Genomic DNA, 20,250 nt, shown 5'->3' with positions numbered 1-20,250 from the left:
AATAGATCTTACCATGTGTTCCTCACAGGCAGGACTACTGCCAAACAGGGGAAAGGGAAATCACCTTCAGCTGGGAGGGAAAACTGGACACTCCTGGATGTGGGAAGAGATGAGCTTTCCCTGGGAAGGAGAGGTCTGTTCTACCTGCATCTCACTGGAGTTCAAGCTTTGTAGAACTTGGTGGCTTTGCCAGTGAGGTAGATCAAGTTGCTGGTGGTGGTCACTCAGGAGACTGATTTAGAGTTTGAATTTTGTGATTTGACCTAGAATTATTCACACTTTGGCATTGAACAGAGTGAAGGCCAGAATTTGTTTTGGGGGAATCTGGGGTGTTTGGGAATCAGAAGCTGTTTTTCCTTATGGAATGTCAGTGACTTTGTTTTAGCTGTTTGGGGCAGTCTTCTAAAATGCCCTTTCCCCAAAGAAAGGAAGAGATAACACTTTTTTTTTACCACTTTATTTGCAAAGAACTGCCAGGAAATGGTGTAGTGAACATTTCATCACTCTAAAACTCCTTCTTTTATGCTTCTTTTTTCAAACACTATTTTTGTAAGGTTTCCTTTAACTAAACGGATGTCTGTGCAAACCTCTCCTGTTGGTGTGACTCGGAGTTGGGGCCGTTCCAGGTTCCTGCTGCGGTGTCCGTAGGTGTGACAGAGAGCCCTGGCGAACCAGCCTGGCTCCTCCTCCGCCTTCTCCTTTCCGCTTTGCCTTCCCCAGGAATACGCGGCACAGGTGCCACGGCACCTGCGAGCGCTCTGGGTGGCGGTGGGCGCGGGTGTCCCCCCGCCTGGCTGACCGCGGTGTCCTTGTGCCCGTGTCCCCGCCGTTCCCCAGGACAGCGGCCCCGGGATCGCGGCCCGCCCGCTTTGCGCGCTCCCCCTTAAAGCGGCGATGCCGCCGGCACAGCGCGGCCGCCTGGGGCTCGGCGCTGGCCCGTTTAAGGCGGGGCCGGGCCGCGCGGTGGAACGGCCATGCTGCGGGCCCGGTGGGTGCTGCCGCTGGCGGTGGGCGCGGGGCTGGGGGCGGCCCTCGCCCGCTGGGAGCGCCGGGAGCACCGGGAGCAGAGCGATGCGGCCGAGGGGCTGCTGGCCCGCCTGCCCGTGCTGCCCGTCGTGGCAGCGGCCAGCCTGCCCGCGCCGCCGGGCTCGGGGCGCACCGAGCTGAGCAAGTACGGGCTGCCCGGGCTGGCGCAGCTGCGGAGCCGCGAGTCCTACGTGCTGTGCTACGACTCGCGGAGCCGCAGCGCGCTCTGGGTCATCGAGCAGCTCAACCGGGACACGCTCAGCGGCGCTTCTGACCGCTCCGCCTGCGACTTCCAGGAGGACGACTCGGTGCACGAATATCACCGCGCCACCAACGCCGACTACCGCGGCAGCGGCTTCGACCGCGGGCACCTGGCCGCCGCCGCCAACCACAGGTGGAGCCAGAAGGCCATGCGGGACACCTTCTACTTGAGCAACATCGCCCCGCAGGTACGGCCCGAGGCTGCCGGGGAAGCCGGAGCTGCCCGCGTTCAGGGGCGGACGCTGCTCCCTGCGGGAAGCCCCCCGGGAGCGTCGCTGTGTTTGTGTCTGTAGCAGTTCAGGTAGAGAGGGGCCAAAGTCAATCGGAGGTGCTGATTTCCTGCTAAATTTAACAACAGAGATCCTGTAAATGCACCTGCCTGTGTGTGTCTCTTAAGCCATGAAAGAGAGACCCCGTTCAGTGCAGCTCCTGTCAGGAGCAGAATTAAACAGTTAGAAGCACACTCGCTAAAAATTGCGGCCTTAGGCAATGGGTCCTGTCCGGGATGTGCAAACCAGGCCATCGCTGCTCCCAAAGCAGAAGTGATAGTAGAGATCTGCTATGGAAAGTGCTTGGGGCTCTGTGAGATGTGTTACAGGTGGTGTTACTCTGAAGAGTGAGGAAATACCCCAGCAACTGACTACTGGTTGTGTTTCTAGAATCCTCATTTAAACCAGAATGCGTGGAATAACCTTGAGAAGTACTGCAGGAGTTTGGCAAAAAACAACAGGAATGTCTACGTCTGCACAGGACCCCTCTTCCTGCCCAGGTAAACATGAGGGCTGAGCTGGACTAGCACCCAAAAGATGTATTGTGCTGGCAAAGGAAAACAGGCTGAAGGACCAGGAGGGATCTGTTAAGGGCCCTCTCAGTAGGTGAGACCAGCTGTGCACAGAGGTTCTGTGAAAGGTACCTTCTTAGGATTAGGATTAGTTTATGTATTTCCCATCCAGATGATTATTTCATGAGTCAAGTGGGATTGTTGAGCTGCAGTATAACCAGCTTGTTTTTGTTGGCAGTCCTTAACAATTTAGTAGATTAGTTGATTACCAGATTAGACTGCAGACCCCATCCCTGCAGAATAAAGCTTTCAGGTTCAATGTCATGGAGCGCTTCACCATTTAAGGACATTACTTTATTTTCAAAGATCTCCATGTAGCACCAAAGAGCAGCTGTCTCATGTTGAGATCTCTTAGCAGCAGAAAATAGCTTGGAAAGTCTGTTAAAGAGAGCCAGCAGGGAGGGGATTTGGGAGCAGCCCCAATGCTCAGCTCACCCTCACCATATCACATGGCCTCTGCCCCAACCATGTTTTACAGCCCTGTTGCAGGGGCAGAGCTGCTGCCTGCTGTGGGTGGGGTTTTAGGGGGTGTTGGAGGACTCAGGGGGTGGAGTGACAGCAAACCAGGAGATAACTTGGGATGTTGCTGTTGGTGCAGGATGGAGCCTGATGGGAAGATGTATGTGAAGTACCAGGTGATTGGGAAGAACAACGTGGCCGTCCCCACCCATTTTTTCAAGGTGCTCATCTTGGAAAAGGAGAGTGGGGAGATTGAGTTGCGCTCCTACGTGATGCCCAACAGCCCTGTGGATGATAAAATCCCCCTGGAACGGTTCCTGGTTCCCATTGAGAGCATTGAGCGAGCCTCAGGGCTCCTCTTTGTCCCAAACATCCTCAGGAGAACAAGTAACTTGAAAGCCATCACAGCTGGAAAGCAATGACCCATGACTAGAACAAATACAGGTAACCCCTGCCAAGGGACTGGCAATCACTGCACAATCATAGTTCCTTGTGCAGTTGTAAATATGGGAATTAAGATTCAAACCTGTGCTTCTCTCCACTGTTCCCCTTGTGTCTAAGTAAGCACAGACGCACAGCAGGGCTCCAGAGTGGTCCTGCAAGAGGCTCAGGGGCACCTGACACTGTAGTAGCTCTCTAGGATTTGCCCCTAATCCACTGCTGCCTTGGAGCTGTATGAGGCTCATTCAGACAGAAAGGGAAGTCAATTGTTGTTGTTTAGCAGGGAGGGAGGGGGAGCAAGGTGTGTGCCAAGGGAGGAGAGAAGTTCCTGCCTTCCTGTGGCCAAAGAACTATACAATTGTTTTCTTTCAGAAGATGGTTTTAGCAGTAAAGCTTTGAACACCCTTGGTATTGGTTGTTTCTTATCTGCTCTCACCAAAGCTCTGAATATCTCAGCAGGAGGAGGGAAGGATGGAGCCAACTTTTCCAGCTGCTTTCCTGTCTGAGCTCACTGTAGGCAGAGTTTAAAGCATCACAGACAGAGGTGGACTGTAATGAGATGATGTGTTTTAGTGCTGAGGCTCAATTGAAGCTCCAGCCCTTCCTGCTGTTGGGAAGGATGAAGCCATGAAGGGGTGCTAGGGGAAGTCAGGCTGAGGCAGGAACAGCTTCTTGGCATAAGGATAAGTTCTTACTTTCAGTCTGAAGGCTACATTGCTCCAGAGGCACTGCCTGAAATCCAGGCACACACCTCAATTTCGCAGCAATTGAGGTTCCATAGTGCTTTATTCCCACCCTAGATATCCGAGTTCCTGAGACCAAGTCTGCTGCCAGGCTTGTGCCAGCTGCTGGGAAGCAGCAACCAGCCCTTGGCTGGACCACACAGGCAGGAGGGCAGACTTGTGCTCCCAGCTGCAGTGAATGCCTGGCTGGGTGTTGTGGTGTGTCCACAACCAGGCTCTGTGAGCCACCTGCAGTCCCAGAGCCCAGAGCATGCCTGCTTAACCTGCTGCCAAACGAGCTGAGATATGGGCCTTTGTGCAGAGCTCCAAACACAGTTTATTGCAATGAAGAAGGTGCAGGGACAGACCAAACCGGGCTGAGCACACAGGGTTTTATAAGGGGGGAAAGGGGCAGATCTGATGGTCAAGGGCCGATGGGAACTGAGTACAAGTGGTGTACAGGAGGGGCTGCCGACTGGGGAGCCAATGAGGTAACAAGGGCGGAGCACTGCAATAATCCAGCACCAACAGGAGACAAGGGAGGGGAGAACATTCCAGAGGGAGTCCATATAAGGAAAAAGGGGGCAGTTGGACTGGGTCATCCCAATACAAGCTGCAGCATTAACATGAGCCTGCAATTGCTTATGGGTGAGACCACTGTATTCAGAAGGGTGTTGTTCTTTGACCCTGGGTCTCCACAGCTGGGCAGTGCTGCCAGCTCCAGTCACACTGTGCCTTGGTCCCTCCAGGCTCCTGGAGTGACTTGCCCAGCACCCCACATTTGAAGAGCTGCCTCCCCAAGGACAAGGTCAGTGGTTTCCCTTCCATCAGCTGTCTTTGGGTGTCTTCACAGCCTCTTCAATATGTGGTCTCAGTGCAGACAGAGAGATCAGCAGGGCTTCCTGCAGCAGAGCCAGGCCAGTCAGAGCACACCTGGGCCATGTGTGTCACTGCCCAGGCAGACTCCCAGCACTGCCCTGTGCACACCCAGCACCATCAGCCCTACCTCTGTCCGGATGGTTCTGCTGCCTTGGCTGGGACACGTGTTCAGGTAGAAGTCAAACAAGACGCTTGGGTCAGTGACTTCCAGGTTTGGGTCCACATCAACCCCGGCTTCCAAGCCCTCAAGGCCTCCAAATACAACAAGGGCATGCCTGGGGAGAGCACAGGGACAGGGTGAGAGAGCAGACTGTCTAGGTCTGCATCCAAGCTCCTGTGTGCTGGTGAAGCAGGGAGCTGTGTCTGTTGCTGATGGTGCCCACTGCAGCTGCCTCCCCACCAGAGCCACACAACATGTGGCCAATGTGACAGTGCCTGCTACCAACTGCAGAAAAAGAGGAAAGGAATCGGCCTTGTTCTGAGGTATTTTCCCTGCTCTGCTCCCTGCACCAGTCTCACTGGGAGCTCTGAGTGGAACCAAGCAGGCAGGACACAAACCTGAAGGAGGGCAGAGTGACCTGGTCCACAGAGCTGCCCCGCTCTGAGGTGCCAATAGAGAGATCATAACCTTCCTTGAACGGGCACTCGGAAAAGACAGCACCTGGAAAACAGAGTTTGGGGTTACTGCTGCCATGTCCTCACCCATGTGCCTTCTGGACAGGCTAAAACACTCCATGGTTGAGTGGTGGCAGCAGAAGTTGCTTTCAGTGCTAAAGGTGCAGCTGGAGACAGAATGACTCCTCTTTCCCACACTGCAAGAGTCTCCCGCATCCTTTTCATCAAAGCTCAAGACAGGTGCCAGAAACCACCCTCTAACAGCTTACAGTCTTCCTACAAGGTCGAATCAACCAGAAGATACAAAATGAATTTTCCAGGGCTCTTGAACTCAAATTTGATTGCTGGCTCTGATGTGAATGAGTGCGATGTAGTTATCATGGAAACAGAGAGGGGCATCAACTCATCTGCTGTCATGCAACCATTTGGAGCAATGGTGAGTGGAGGTTACAGGGCACAGTCCTGGAGGGTGACTGGGGTGGTTCATGCCTCGTTTCTAAATTCTGACTGCCACGTGGCTGCTGGCTGCAGGTGTAACGTGCACGTTTCCTTTGGACAAGGAGATTTCTAGGAGAGAGACGTGTGCAGCCAGTAGGCCTGAGACTGGTGTGGACACCCAGGCAGAGAATCTCTGTGGATACTCACTCAAGCAGGAGGCCAGGCGGACGCTGTAACCCCAGTACAAGCCTGAGACTGCCCGGGGGTGCTGCGAGGACACCACGGTGCCTTTCCGCACTTTGGCTTCTGAAAGAAAGCAAAGAGGTTAAACAGCCCCTGTGATCTGGTGAGATTTGACCAGCCACAGCCATCACCCTCTCTTTTTCCACAATGTGAAAAAGTATTCTGGAAATCTGGTGAGTTCTGGAAAGCCTGTGAGTGTTTGGGCTGTTCACTGCTGAAAAGAAGAGCTGATAGTTCTTTCCAGTTATTGAGGCAGGCATGGTAAGGGTGTTATTAAATTTGTGTATGGAGTGAAGGGAACATGCAGAACTGTTGGGTACCTTCAAACCTGTCATACAGAAGGACCAGGTCCTGCAGGACTGAAGTTTACAGATGCTCCTGGAGCCATGGATTACCTGGATTCTGGGGCTCCTTCAGGCGCACAGTGACTCGCAGACCAGGGTTCAGCTGTTTGTCAATCTGTACCTCCTGCAGTGACAGTCACCATCAGCACCAGACATTCGGGGAAGATGGGGGAAGGTGGGGAAGGAAGGGAATCCTTTGAGGAAGTGGGGGTCTGTTTTGGCCTGGAGTTAGGATGAGGAGCTCTGTGTGTGGCTCAGGGGCTTGTTTATCAATCTGAAGGTTATTTTCCTACTCAAAGGTTCAGCTGCAGCAGTAAAGCAATGATCTGCTGGAATGCATGGGGCTGGCTGGGGCCTGGGAAGCCACAAACATTACCAAGGCAGAAGGGACAAGACAGCAACAGCCTTAAACCCCCCACCAGCCCGCTGCAGCCTTCAGAAACTGAGTAGTGCCGCCCCTGCCTGCTGCAAATCTGCCAGAGAGACAAGGGAAGTTGTTTTGGCATCTGTGGGTAACAGACACACCTTCCTCATCCCACAGTTAACAAAAGAGCCTCTGCCTGGCTTGGTTGGCCGGTCCAGCACGACGCCCTCCCGGTACTCCGAGTCCTCGTCCATCCGCATGTGGTGGGGGCTGTCCAGGGGGTTGAGCAGCCCTAGAACAGCACAGAGCAAAGAGGTGCTGGGGGAGAACACAGGTGTAGGTGCAGCTGCTCCCCTGCTCCTTCCCTCTCAGGTCCAGTGCCGAAGTGGGGAAAAGTCCTGGCTGTTCCACACACAATGAGCCAGAACTCAGAAAGGAGAGAGACAACTGCATTTACCTGCAAACTGCAGATCCTCATGTTTTGGAAAAAAGGATTTCCTCAAGTACCTGTGGCCAGAGAAAGGTGAAATGTGAAAAGGTATGTTTATGGAATCTGGATCTCAATTCTAGCCCTGTTCTGACTCAAAGGAGCTGAGATAGAGAAAAGCAAACTTACTGAGGGCACTCCAAGTACTGCAGGATCCGAGCCAGCTGCACACAAGCCTTGCCTTTCTTCCCAATTCCTTCAAAATCCCCCTCTACGCTTCTGAAAGTGAAAGCAAGCAGCTTGTTAACTAGGCATGTGGTTGGTCAGGTCTCCAGAAGACCAAGCCTTGCTTCTTAATCTGACAACAGCAGCACATCCTTCCCCTCTAGCTCTTGTAAAAGGGCTGTTCCAGAGACAATCTGTTAACAAATCATCCTTGGAACTCTCTCCAAGCCAACTACCTTTTTCAGTTTTGTATTTTGATCTTTATGTATTAATGTGATGTGTCAGGATGTCAGGAAGATGTCCTGACAGATGCCCTGTCCCTCCACAGCAAAGTTTAAGGGTTCAGAACTTGGCCTCCTGTTGCTTTAACCCCATGTTGGGATAAATTATTTGAGCTGCCAGGGCAGTTCAGTCAACACCGTTTTCCCTGGGATATAGTGGTCCCTGTAATCCTGGCATTGGGGAGAGGTACATGCAGTCCCTTCCTGGCCTTAGCTTAATAGAGGAGTGAAGGAAATACCATGCAGAACAAAATGGCTCTTCCTTCAGAGAATCCCAGAATGGTTGGGGTTGGAAGGGAACTTGACAAGAGGTGGAACAAGATCATCTTTTATGAGCAGGGACACCATCCACTATCCCAGTTTGCTCCAAGCCCCATCCAAGCTGGCCTTGGACACTTTCAGGGATGGTGCAACCACAGCTTCTCTGGTAAAGCTGTGCCAGGGCCTCACCACCCTCACAGGGAGGAACTCCTTCCTGAAACCTAATCTAAGCATGCTCTCCTTCAGTCTTTGCCTTACTTGACGTCCTCTCCGTGCTCGTCGAACACCACGATCTCATCCACGCAGAAGATGGCGCAGGCGCGGGCGATCTGTCCGGCCAGGTAGGAGCGCAGCGCTGGCGACTGCGCGTTGTTCAGGATGGAGCCGGGCAGGGCCACGCTCAGCGTGTGGGGCCGGCCTGGGGAGCAGAGACATGAGAGAGCCACAGCCTGGCAGCCAGTGTGCAGCGTCACAGCTGCTGGTGTGCATGGTGGGGGAAAAGCAACTTCTGTTTCTTAGATTTAATCATGGGTTTTCTCTTATGAAAGATCTCTACTGCAGTGATTGCTGCACTGTGTTCGTGCCTGTTTGGGCATGTGGACTGATCCACATCGGATCTATGAAGTAATACCTTTCCTATCGATAGGTAACACTGACTGCCATTTAACAGCCAGGTTTTCTAGCACTTTCCACCCAAGTCTCCCCAGTGGGTCACGGCGGCATCACCTCTCTCTTCCTTCTGCTCCTCCTGCGTCTGGGCTTCTTGTTCTGCCTGCTCTCGCATCCGCTGTTTCTCCAGTTTCTTCAGTAGCTTAATTTCCTTCCATTTCTTCGTCTCTGCTTTCCCTGGGACGGAGAACAGCGCCCGGCGTTAAACACCGCGCCGTGACCGCTCCGAGCGGCCCTAGCCCTGCGTGCGCCCGGCCTTCCTTACTCTCCTGCTTCCAGCGCCGCCAGTCCACCTTCCTGTCCTCAACCTACGGGGGACAGCACGCGTTACCGCCGGGCTCCCCTCAGAGCTGGACCCGGGGAACGCCCGGGACTCCCCTCAGGGTTGCGGGCTGCACCCGGGCCCCCCTCACCGCCCACCTGCGCGCCCCTGGGCCGCTTCCCCACGCCACCGTCCGAGTCCGCCATCTTCCCCGCGCTGCCGGCCGCGCCCCCGCTCTCCTGATTGGCCGGAAGGCGCAGGCCCTGCCCGCGGTGAGGAGGAGCCTGAGGTCACGTGGCTGGCGTTTTACCGGCCCGCGCGGCAGCGGAGCTAAGCAGGGTTGGTCGCGTTCCGCGGAGGATGGGTGACCCCAGGCAGAGAGCGGCGCTGACACAGCACGGGCGCTGAGGAAGATCCCAATTCCCGCGTGGGAGTGTGTGTAAAATCCGCGTACTCGCGTCTGCGAGTGTTTGCACAAGCCCTTCGTGTGTTCTGGATGATGCATGGATGCACACTGCCCTTTGCAGGTTGTGTCATGGCCTAGGTAAGAGCCCACGCGTGTGGGGGTGTTGCAATTAATCTTCATATTTACAATTTAATTGCATGGTTCTTTCTCTGTTTAGGCGACTGCGACTCTCCCCATGTTTGGTACTTATATGGGTGCAAAAGGGCTTTCAGCAGCACCCTCACCCACCCAGGCTGAGCACGCAGGTGAGATGGGACACCAGGAAAGGCAGGTGGCTGTTTGCCTCCTTCCCTCTCTCCCTCCCTCCCACTGGACCATGCAGCTCTGCCTCCAAGGGGATTGGTATCACCAGCTGCAGCCCAATACGGAAAACCTACGGAGCTCTCCCCACCAGCCTGAGTGGAACAAGTAGCCACCATCACAGGACCCAGCACAGATGAAGCAGCTCTCAAGGAGAGCTCCATCAGTCCTGAAGTCATTAGAGACACTCTTCCATGATTGCAGTAATTCCACTTTAATAATTTAACTGCTACAAACACTCATTGCACTGTCAGATGCACACAACTCCCACATGGTCGAGGATGATGTTTTATACTCTTATCCAGGCTGAAATTGACACTGATGCAAGAATTACCTCTCCAGAATTGCTCATGTTACCCCACCAGCCTGCTGGGTGGGAGGTTGTGGTGGCCACCAGCAGTAGGAGCAGCCAAGGCCATGGTGCCCATTCACCCCGGCCACTGTGTGCACTTGTCAAAGGCCAGAAGGTTTTGCTCTGCAGCCTGGATGATGCTGCCAAGCTTGAGAAAGTGCCAGAAGTAATTTGGAAGGTTTGACAATAGCCAGGCTTCTGGTGAAAGCCTGTTTCCTGGGGAAAACCAATTGTGTAGTCATTTTCCCCAGAGTTGCACAGAAAATAATAGTGGAAAAATAGTTTATGATGAGAAATGTCATTTCACTGGGTTTGTAATCATCAGGATCATAGGAGTCACCTTACTGATGTCTGGTGATGCTGTCTAGTCCTCTGGGAACGTGAGTGCCAATGGCAATGCTGCCCTGAGTAGGGATGTGAAGCAAGACAAACCACTCTAACCCTCTAGCACGGCCTTAAAGGTAAGTCCTGAAAGACCTTTTCAGAATTTGGTGGTGAGACAGAGCCCAGGAGCCATCCTCACCTTGTGTGTTGCTGGACGCATCCCAGAACTGATTAGCAAAGTTTTCAAATATAAGAAATGTCAAATGCTGCCAGTGCACACAAAGTCTCACTTCTTGAAATAATTTCACTGTGACTGAAAATGTTCCCCAGGACCTGGGCCTGGAAAAACTTAACCATTTGTCTGTCAGAAAATGTTGTTGAAAGCACTGAAGTCAGAACATACCAAAGTTTGTAGACAAGTGAAGAAGAAGAGCAATTGGGGCAGATGAGGACCAAGGAAAGCCTGGTTCTCTAAGTGTACTCAGGAGCTGGTTTTCTCCTGTTTCCATTTTTGCAATATGTCACTTGCTGCCTTCAGTGTAGCTTCCTCCTAAAAAATACCACAGATTTGGTCAGTGGCTCCCAGCCAAATCCTATTCCCTCTCACTGCGGCCATTGTCGATACAAAAATCCTGTTCTCATTCTGAAGCACTGCAGGTTCAGTACGAGACAGGCACAGCCACTGGGCAGCTAAAGGGGCACCTAGAGAGTCCCTTCCTTGGCCAAGAAATGTAGGATGCTGATGGGACAAAGTTTAGGACAGCCCTGGCACATCTGCTGCCCCCAGCTCAGCTCATGTGTCTGCAGGAGTGGTTGCTCCAGCTGGGGATGCCATGGTGGGGTTCCAATACCCGAGGAATCCTTCATTTCTTCTTGGCATTTCTCTCATTAAACCAGCCCTGATTATTGCTCCCAACCTTGCCTTCCTTAGTGCTGTCCATATCTCACCTTTGCAAAGCAGAACCGGATGAAATTGGTGTAGTTGTTCTTGTGGGCCTCGCTGTAGAAAGCGGAGAGCGGGATGGCAGCAAGGCCCTGGGCAGAGGAAGCATGTGGAGCTGAGGGTGCTGCTCTGGGGCTGGCTGCAGCCTGCTGTGCCCCAGTGTGGGTGAACTCCAGGTCCCCCAGCCTGAGCTTGGGTGGGCACAAACCCACCCAGGGTAAAAGGAGCAGGAAGGGCCACACCCTTTTACCTTGTTCTTGACCATCCACTTTGCAAATCTGGAGTCGTAGGGCTCATCTGAGTTGGGGTCATCAGGGACATCAGATTCTGCAGGAGAAGCACAGCAGGACAGAGGCTGGGGCAGCTGCCAGGTGCCTCAGCTGAGCCCCAAGCCCACATCCTTGCAGCTGGGATGAGGAACATGCAGCCCATCCCGCTTTGATGATGGTTTATGCAGGCGCCTGTCCCTGCCAGTGGTACCACACCCCACACCCAGCCCACCTGGGCAGGACTGCAGGTGACTCACTGAATGGAGAGATGTCTGCCACGAGGAAGTAGGTGCCCTCTGGGATGATGGGTTTCATCCCCACCCCATCCAGGCTCTGAACCAGCCAGTCTCTCTTCTGCTGCAGCTCCTTGGGCAGTTGGACGAAGTAGCTCTCAGGTTTTCCATAGAGCATGAGCTCCCTCTGGAAACCCTGAGCCACAGCCTCCTGTAAGAAGAGAGAGGCCAGTGGGAAAACAGTCAGGGCTTTCTTGGGAATTGAAGTTCCTGCAATTCACAGGTGATTAGGGAGTTCTCTGCCATCAGCCCCTCTGAACTGCCCTTTAAATTTGTCCGTGCAAGATAAGGAATACACCCCAGGCAGGCTGGATTCTGCCCTCTCTCCCAGACACAGAAAAACTGTAGGGAGAGAGGAAGGAGCCTCTCCAGGGCACCACAAATCACTTGTGTGTGCCTTTCAGGTCAGCTGTGGGAAAGAGAACCATCTCTTACCCCTGCTCTGAGGGCTTGGGCATTGCAGGGCCAGGTGCAGGGAGCTGCCTTACCTGGGCAATGGTGGCACAGTGGTACACAGAGTTCTGGTGCACAGTACGGAGGTGCTGCAGCAGCCTGTCAGGGCCCACAACCCAGCCCACCTGCAGCCAGGAGAAGAGGAAGAAGATGGTGAGTCTGGCTGCCTGCTCAGGCTCCCCTTTCTGTGCCTGTGCTGGTTTCATTGCACTTTCTAGACTTTCTAGAAATTTCATGGAGCACCTCTGGTTCTTTCAGACCCTGAGGCTCAAAGCTGAGAGTAGCCAGAGTGTCCCCGGTGCTGTGGCAAAGGGACAGGGATGGGGACACAACAAGGTGCCACATGGGATATTCACCTTCCATCCCGTGGCACTGAAGGTCTTCCCAGCGCTCCCGATGATCACCGTGCGCTCCCACATCCCTTGCAAGCTGGCTGGCAATGAAAGGAGAGAACCCCCAATGGCAGAGCTCAGCATGCTCCTTTCCGGGCTGTGTTAATGGCACGTGGGAGCTCTCTGTCACCATAATCGACGGTGATCTTTAGTATTCACTGCACATCTTTCACCTGGATGAGCCTCCAAGCAGCTAGCCAGGTTTCTCAAGAGCATCTCCTTTTAATTAAGCATTTTCACAGGCATGTACCCAGCCCCAGGGGCTCTCGGAGATGCCAAGCACCATCACCCTGCATCAAGGTGATGGCATGTTACTCCAACTGGAAGAACAGGCTGAAACTGTGTTGAAATGGATTTCCTGGAACTAGAGACACTCAGAAAACTGTGGCTTCATAAATCATGGGAAAAAAAATCAGTTTCACTGGAGCCAAGTGGCTTTTTTGTTCTAGATCTCCCCTCTGGCTCTGAAGTCAGAGCTTCTGTTTAGGACCTGGTTTGGAGGCTGAGATTGAAGTGCAGCTTCCCCCAGTGGGGGATTCATGCCTACTACAGCTGTGCATGCAGGCAGCTCCTGGGATTTCCAGGGGCCAGTGCAATGCCCATCCCTGCCCGGAGCAGCCCCGCCCAGCCCTGCCCCGTACCGATGCGGGTGTGCTGCTTCCCGTCGAAGACCAGCCACTCGTACACCTCGTCGCTGATGCACAGCACGTCGTGCTTCACACACAGCTCTGCAATCAGCTCCAGCTCCCCGCGGCTGAACACCTGCAGCAGGCACGGGCACGGAGGGCAGCAGAGGAACAGCGGGAACATTTCTGAGCCCCTGCCTGTCCCTGCAGGTTGTGAGTGTCCTCCTGGCACCATCTCCCATGCCAGGGAGGGGCAGGGGCTGCTGCAGTGGTCTAACAGTTGTCTTTGCTGGCACAAAAGACAAGGCTTAGAACCACCAGGAGACTGAGCACAGCATGTGGTGCCCCCACAGCACCCACTTCCCTTGTGTGCAAGGTAGGCTGAGTCACTGCTGCACTGCAAATGTGGCTGCAGCACCCCAGCAGCTTCCAGGGCCCAGCATGGCCAGCAGTGTTACCTTGCCCAGAGGGTTGTTGGGGGAGTTCAGGACGATGGCTTTTGTCCGTTCACTGAATTTAGAAGCCAGTTCAGCTGGGTCCAGCTGCCAGTCTGCACTAGACATCAATTTTCCATCTTTTGGAGGATTCTAGAAAGAACATGGGAATCTTGGTCTGCTTTGCTACCTCTGCACCTTGTTTACCACTCACCTCTTTGCTGACTGCTGTGACTCTTCCCTTCTCCACCCACTCACCGGTCTCAGAGGCACAAACACAGGTGTCCCACCAGCCATTTTCACCATTGGCTCATAGCAGTCAAAGAAGGGTTCAATGATTATCACCTGGAAGAAAGTGACACGTCAGCATCCTCCTGGTCCTGCTCAGACCTTCTCTGAGAAGTGCAGAGAGCAATGGGAGGGACAGGACATTTTAATCCCTCATTACTGTAATGGAGGACCTGCACTGCCTGTGGTGAGGGTCAGGAAGGACACTATCACTCAGGACAAAAAGGGTTATTTTGCTTTATGCAGAAATGAGACAGTGCCCTGCAGCAAATATTTTCTTCCTTTGGAAGCTTGGGTACTGCAGAATGGGGATAAAACTGGTTTTGCTTTGGAAAAGGACAATGAAAACCAGCCTGCAGGTCCCCTGTGGGAAGGCTGCCAGTGCTACAAGCTCTTATCTTGGCTTACCTCATCACCTTCATCCACTAAAGCCTGGAAGCAGCAGAACAGGGCCTGGTATGCCCCCACAGTCACCATCACATTGGTCATAGGATCCAGGTCTCGTCCAAGCAGCTTCTCAAAAAACTGGGCTAGGACCTTCACCAGAGGTGGGTGGCCCTGTGGGGTGAAAGGAGGGTGGGAATTAGGTTGCAGAAGACCCATAAACCAAGGATGAACCCTTGGAAAGGGACTGGGAAGCCAAGAGCCCTGTGAGATCTTCCAGCCTAGCTGCTTCAAACATCCCAGTAAAGCAGGGAGCTACTGGGAACAGTGGGCATGGATCAAGGCTGGATGTGTATTTTGCCTCATGTTTTTTCCTGTTTATTGATGCCTGATGAGCTCTAAAGCAGCCAGGGCAGGTGGGGATGGAGGGGGTGGTGCTGGGGAGGGAGATCTGTCACTTACAAAGGCACGGGTGTACTGGTGCAGCATGTGGTTCCCCCCACTGAGGGCTCTCGTCAGTGCCTCTCTCAGGAAGTCTGGTGCAGGGAAGTCGGGGAAGCCTTGGCCCAGGTTCACCTTGGAGTAGGTAGCAGCCAGTTTTACAAACTCCACCCTGGAGAGATGGGAAACAAAAGCACTTTGAGAGTGTCTGAGCAGTGTGCTGGCACCAGGTCTGCTGGCAGCATCCCTCTTGAAGGGAGTGGGGTTGGTATCCTTCCTGCAGAGCCATCCTGCTGCTCACAGGACAGGCAGGCAGGTCAATTCAGACCTGCTGCAATTAAACCGTGGAAGATGAACTATTGCACTGAGGGAACTGTTTTCATTCATTCTCCCAGGAAACAGCTCCTGTGGTCAGTGTGTGGTCACAGCTAAAAGCCTATGGTGTTTCAGATCACTTAGAGGTTTTCAAGGTAATACCAGCTCTGCAAAATTTAGCAGCTAGACATTGTGAAGGCCTCTGCAGAGGGCAAGGTGGATTGAACTTGCTGCTCCTCTCAAACTAAACAAGAGCCAGCTCAGTGGCAGTTTGTAGCTTGAGTCCAGACACAGCAGGGGCCCTGGGGGAAGACCATTTAAATCTCTTCTTCCAGCACACAACTTTCCCAATGCCACATTGTGCCTGGCAGGATGGGAATGGCATTTGCAGCAGCCCTTCCCCTGCTTCTCTGCTTGTGGTGCCCCAGGGTGAGCTTGGAGCAGGTGCCAGGCAGCAGCCAGTGTGCAGCAAACATTTGGCTCAGATTTGGGTGCCACTGGGATCATTTGGGTGGATGGCTCAGAGGGAGGGCGGTGCTTCTGCCTGCCCAATGGTGCAAAAAACCTGATACATGCTGAAGTGAGAGCTGCAGGTACAGCACTGACTCATGGTAAAGTCTTCTGGGACAAACTTGCTCTGATGTGCTTCCTGAACACATGCAAAGCTGTTGAGGGAAACTTCTGCTCTGTACTGTGTGGCTACTGTGGTTTCAGTCTGGTGTAAGAATGCCTAAAACCACATCTACCACCTGGGTAAACCTGATATTCTTTTAACTCACCAGATATTTTTATCTATTCCCTCCAGCCTCCGAGCTTGCACTGGCCTTGACATTTTTGCCTGCAGAGAGTGAGAAAGAAAGTGAGTTTTGAAGCTTTTCAATGAGGCCACATAGGGGCTGTGGCCTCCCCAGGGAAGCTTTTCCCACCAGAAGGTGTGCCCTTTAGTATTGCTTCATGGGCTGTTCCTGACTGATCATGGAGCAATAATAACTGTTGCAGTGGTTTCTGCTTTCACTTACAAGTTTCAACAAGAATTGGGAAAATAGATGAACAAGAGAAGCTTTTGTACACTCACTGGGGAGGTGGCAATGCCTTAAACCTCATTACCTGTTTGGATTAGTCATGGGGTCAACCTCAGCCAGGCTGTAACAGCCAGGCCAAGGACCCCAGACCTCAGGCGTTTACCTTCCATAACCTCTCCATCTTCATGGGAAGGACCTCCTTACTCTACAAGCCATGAAATACCCCCTTCTCCTAGAAGAACAAACTATTTTATTCCATGCTGCTCTATGAAGTAACAGAAGTAGATACTCTTCTATCCTGTTGAAGTGCTTGCTCTAAATCCTACAAAATGTGCAGAGTTTTCTATTTAAAGTTCATGTCAAACCCAAGCAGTAACTAGGTACAGGCAAGAGAGAGCACAGCACAGAGGTCAGTGTGATGTACAGAGACACTGAGGTACCATGCTGTGACTAGTTTGTAATTTCCATGTACATCATGGCTCAGGGGAGTGGAAAGAAGTAGGAAACACTGAAAGCAAAACCCTCCTTCCAGTTGGATAAGCACAGTGGGAGAAAGTTAGATGTGCTTTATGGGGAATTCATCACAAGGATGATGAAAAGCAGCAGAGACAGAATTTAGTAACTCAGCAGTGCAGGGAAAAGGCACCCAGACAGGGAAGGGGCTGGAAACTGGAAACAAAAGAAGCTCAGTGCACCAGAAAGAGCCAGTGTGGGGGCAGGAGGAGGGCAGCCCTGAAGCAATGAGTCAAGAAAGCCATTGTCACCACGGCAAATAAAATACATTTGAACTGGAACCAGGAAGGCATGTGAAAGCAGCTGAGGTGAGGGGATGTACAGGGGTCTGTGCTCTGCTGTGCCAGGACAGTGGGGGGGACACAGGGTCAGCCTCCTCCCAACACTCAGCTGCAGCAGGACTTACCTGCTCCCCTCTGCTGTTTCCACAGCACCGCACCAGAATTTGGGCAGTGTCCCAAGGATACTTTGTGCTGAGGTCCTTAGATTTTTAGACAGCTTCAGCCCTTACTGGAGATCTTTGCAAACACCCAGCTGAGGAGCTCTGTGTTTCAGAGGGCACCAGGTGGACTCTGCTCCACCCTGGTGCCAGGCAGGCAGCCAAGGACAAGCAGAAGTCACTGAATCCATGGTAGCTCCTCTCCTTCTCCCTCTCCCTCTCCCCTCTCTCAGCTTTGCTCTTTCTGCACAAGTTCATGACTGTTACAGTCACAAGACCCAGTGCCTGAGCTGATTTGGGTGGGAGCAGAAGGATTTATGGCTTGGGAAGTAAAAGATAGCTGGAGGTAAAATATTAACAGCTCCAACACTGTTCTTGCAAAGTGGGGCTGCTGAAGGCAACAGGTCAGAGAATTTAATAGATGACCAAGTGTGATGGGGATCAGAGGAAGTTGTACCAGAGTGGCTTTTCCTGATGTGCTCTGCTCTTGCTGCCAAGCTGAGCTGCCCTGGGCAGGCTGCCAGCCAGGAACAGTGCCACTGGGCATTCCATACCTCTCTGGAGTACGAGCTATGTCCAGCACTGCTGTTCCTCTCCAGCAAGAAGTGGCGCAGGGACGGTCCCGCTCTCCTGAGCATGCCACGGCTCCTGCTCTCTCACTGCTGCAGGCACACACCTGCAATTCCCAGACAAAGAACAGGGCTGAGACCATTGCTCCACAGGGTTAAAGCACACCTGTACCTGGGATCAGGCAGGCCCAGACCCAAAGATGAGGTTGTTCTGCCACAGAGAGGAAAAGGCAAAACGAGCTGCTTTGTGTGTCATCACTGCAATGTCCAACAGTGCTGGGGCTGTACTTTGTGCCCATGACACACAGGATCAGGATCACAAGGGCAACCATGACTTCTGCCTCCTCTCTCCCAAGCCAGGCTTCACCTGCTCTCCTCTGCACCATGGGAGTGGAATGGACACCATTGAGAGGGCATCCTCTGAGAATTTGGTACTCAGCATCAGCTTCCCATCCAGTGTCACTCAGCCCAGGTAACTCTTGCCTCTGCCCTTCCTCCCTTGCAACACTTTCATCTTCCTGGCCCATACAGAGAAACTCTGGCCTCTCAGCTGCTGCAGCTCTGGTTTAGTCACAAGTTTTTTTCCAATTAACAGGAATAAAACACCTTCTATCTCTGAAGTGATTTTGGTGATTATCTTTCCTTCAAGGCCCCAAACAAACTGATTTCTGTAAAATGCAGTCTATTCCTTCACCTCAGGTTTCTTCAACTATTCTACAGCATTACTTAAACATGCAGTATTTAAGCTAAAATAAGTGAATGTTTTATTTGGTACTTGAGATAAAAGCAATGAGGCTGGAGGATGTATGCACCTTTATTATGACCAGACATTAATTTATTTACTCATCTGCTAAAAAATTAATTAAAACAGATTTGAAGGTGACCAGCCCACAGGTAAGCTCTCAATACCCCTAAGGGCACATTCCATCTTTACATGCAGAATGAGTCACCAGTGTCTGCATTTTTTTTTTTGTTATTTCTAAAAAAAGTGTAAAGCAGCTGCCAGCTGAGACCAGTGGGGTTTCACATCTGTTTGTCAAGTGGGAAAAAAATAGTCCAATTTATGGAAAAATTGGAAGCCAGAGCATCATATTGCTTATGACTTTAAAATCTCCACCTTGTGCTTGCATGACACTGAGATGTGAGGGGACACTGTTTGGGGTGCAAGGCAAAGGAGTCCTGGAATGAGGAGACCTACCCTGCAGGGGACAGATCAAAGTGTGGCAGTAAAAAAGGCTTTATCAGATAGCAGCAAACTACAGAGCTCTGTAAGAGCTGTGCACTGGACTGAGGGCAGCACCCGGGAGCAGCCGACCGGGACACCGCTGACTCTGGAAGGGTGAACTGGGCTGAGCAGAGGATTTGGGAGGTGACAACCGGGAAGGTCACCTCGGGGACTGGTCACTCACCACCTCCAGCCCGCGGGTCGCAGCCGTCTCCTCCATCCCGGTGCTCCTCGATCCCCACCTTGGCAGCTCAGGAGGGCACCCGGGAGGCTTTGGGGACACGGCTGTCCCTGGATGTGCCCCAGGAGGAGCGCGGGACCAGGGCGAGTGGAGGGCGAGAGCAGCAGCAACGCCAGCAGGAGCTGACACTGAGGGACAAAGCAGCTGCCAGGAGGGACAGCGGGGACAAAACCAACTTACATCGAGCTGGGCCGCGCTGTTTTAAGCTGCAAAGGCTGGCAGAGCCGCCCGGGCTGCCCTGGCACACATTCTGCCGTCTCCTCCGCCCGTAAGGCTTCATCTGCGGCTGGGACTTCCTGGGAGGAGCCGCTGAGGCCGCAGGAAGGCGGGAGTGGAGCTGCAGCCCTGGCGGGGAAAAGCGTTCTGAGGGCTCTGAGGGGTTCGGCTGCCTGGGGACGTACCCCAGCTTGTGGTCAGGTGGAAGCTCATGGTGGCATAACCATAGCGGCATATTTATGGTGGTTTGTCTGTAAATACTTTAGCGTGGCAATGGCAGGGAATTTCCCTTTGAGTGAAGCCTTCGGTCATTTTGAAAAATTAATTTCGTCCTGCAGGCTTAATATTATTCGAGAAGGGAAGGGATAAGTGTAAGGTCCTCTTGCCACGATCCTGCGGCATTGCCCGGCCCTGGGCTGTGGGTGGCCAGGCAGGGATAGCAGCGGTTGAAGGAGCTGAGCTCCGTCAGTGCTTGAGAGCTGACAGCTGCTGCAGTGAGGTGTTGAGAGAAAACTGCCCTCTGTTCCCTCTTCCTTTAGTGACAAGGCTTGACCTGCACCCATGAGTCAGGTCGTGTAAGTCTCCTGAATAATTTCTGTCGCCCTTTCACAGCAGGAAAAAATGAGCCACGGGGAAAAGGAAGCGGCTGCATCTGCTGTGCCAAAGGTTCCCAATCCCAACGCGACAGCCCTCAGGCATCCCTGAGGTGATTTAAGCAGAAGGGAATGTCTGCAGCGAGAGGAAAACTCTGTTTTCTACATTTCTGTTTAAATCAAACACTGAAACAAACAGATGGAAGGAAAATTTGGTTCTGTAGAATGTTCACGTCAGATCCGGAGCCTTCAAATGGCTTAGTGGCATTTTTTTCTGTGCTTTCTTTGCCCTATCCTCCACCAGCCTTGTACCTTCCCTGGTTGTTGTTTGCCCCTGAACTGCATTAATTTGATTAGATATATTAGAAAAAAAGTCAGTTTGGCAGAAAAATGG

The 20,250-nt window shown here is 52.8% G+C and overlaps 3 protein-coding genes across 3 annotated transcripts; 1 reads left to right on the top strand and 2 right to left on the bottom strand.

The window, feature by feature from the left end:
* Nucleotides 1-22: 22 nt before the first annotated feature.
* Nucleotides 23-3,437, top strand: ENDOG (endonuclease G). The gene is made up of 3 exons (XM_030230148.2): nucleotides 23-1,475; nucleotides 1,947-2,056; nucleotides 2,727-3,437. The coding sequence occupies exons 1-3, from the start codon at nucleotides 975-977 to the stop codon at nucleotides 3,007-3,009; spliced, it is 894 nt and encodes a 297-aa protein (XP_030086008.2). The 5' UTR covers nucleotides 23-974; the 3' UTR covers nucleotides 3,010-3,437.
* Nucleotides 3,438-4,063: 626 nt separating this feature from the next.
* On the bottom strand, nucleotides 4,064-9,060 carry SPOUT1 (SPOUT domain containing methyltransferase 1). Its single transcript, XM_009093457.4, has 12 exons — nucleotides 8,917-9,060; nucleotides 8,762-8,804; nucleotides 8,554-8,673; nucleotides 8,086-8,245; nucleotides 7,250-7,339; nucleotides 7,091-7,140; nucleotides 6,795-6,925; nucleotides 6,321-6,393; nucleotides 5,890-5,988; nucleotides 5,188-5,290; nucleotides 4,757-4,904; nucleotides 4,064-4,652 (listed from the first exon to the last, which is right to left on the bottom strand). The coding sequence occupies exons 1-12, from the start codon at nucleotides 8,962-8,964 to the stop codon at nucleotides 4,578-4,580; spliced, it is 1,140 nt and encodes a 379-aa protein (XP_009091705.1). The 5' UTR covers nucleotides 8,965-9,060; the 3' UTR covers nucleotides 4,064-4,577.
* A 662-nt stretch (nucleotides 9,061-9,722) lies between these two features.
* KYAT1 (kynurenine aminotransferase 1) lies at nucleotides 9,723-19,380 on the bottom strand. The gene is made up of 14 exons (XM_009093456.4): nucleotides 19,228-19,380; nucleotides 17,567-17,688; nucleotides 15,818-15,876; nucleotides 14,745-14,895; nucleotides 14,307-14,456; nucleotides 13,869-13,955; nucleotides 13,635-13,763; nucleotides 13,192-13,312; nucleotides 12,515-12,591; nucleotides 12,194-12,283; nucleotides 11,670-11,856; nucleotides 11,394-11,470; nucleotides 11,149-11,235; nucleotides 9,723-10,750 (listed from the first exon to the last, which is right to left on the bottom strand). Exons 2-14 carry the CDS (start codon nucleotides 17,648-17,650, stop codon nucleotides 10,682-10,684), a joined length of 1,368 nt encoding a protein of 455 aa, XP_009091704.3. The 5' UTR covers nucleotides 17,651-17,688; nucleotides 19,228-19,380; the 3' UTR covers nucleotides 9,723-10,681.
* Nucleotides 19,381-20,250: the final 870 nt, after the last annotated feature.

This window comes from Serinus canaria, chromosome 17 (assembly GCF_022539315.1).
Source record: "Serinus canaria isolate serCan28SL12 chromosome 17, serCan2020, whole genome shotgun sequence".
Taxonomy (NCBI): Eukaryota; Metazoa; Chordata; class Aves; order Passeriformes; family Fringillidae; genus Serinus; species Serinus canaria.
The sequence above is the reverse complement of the archived record's forward strand: the minus strand, read 5'-3'. Positions and strand labels throughout refer to the sequence as shown.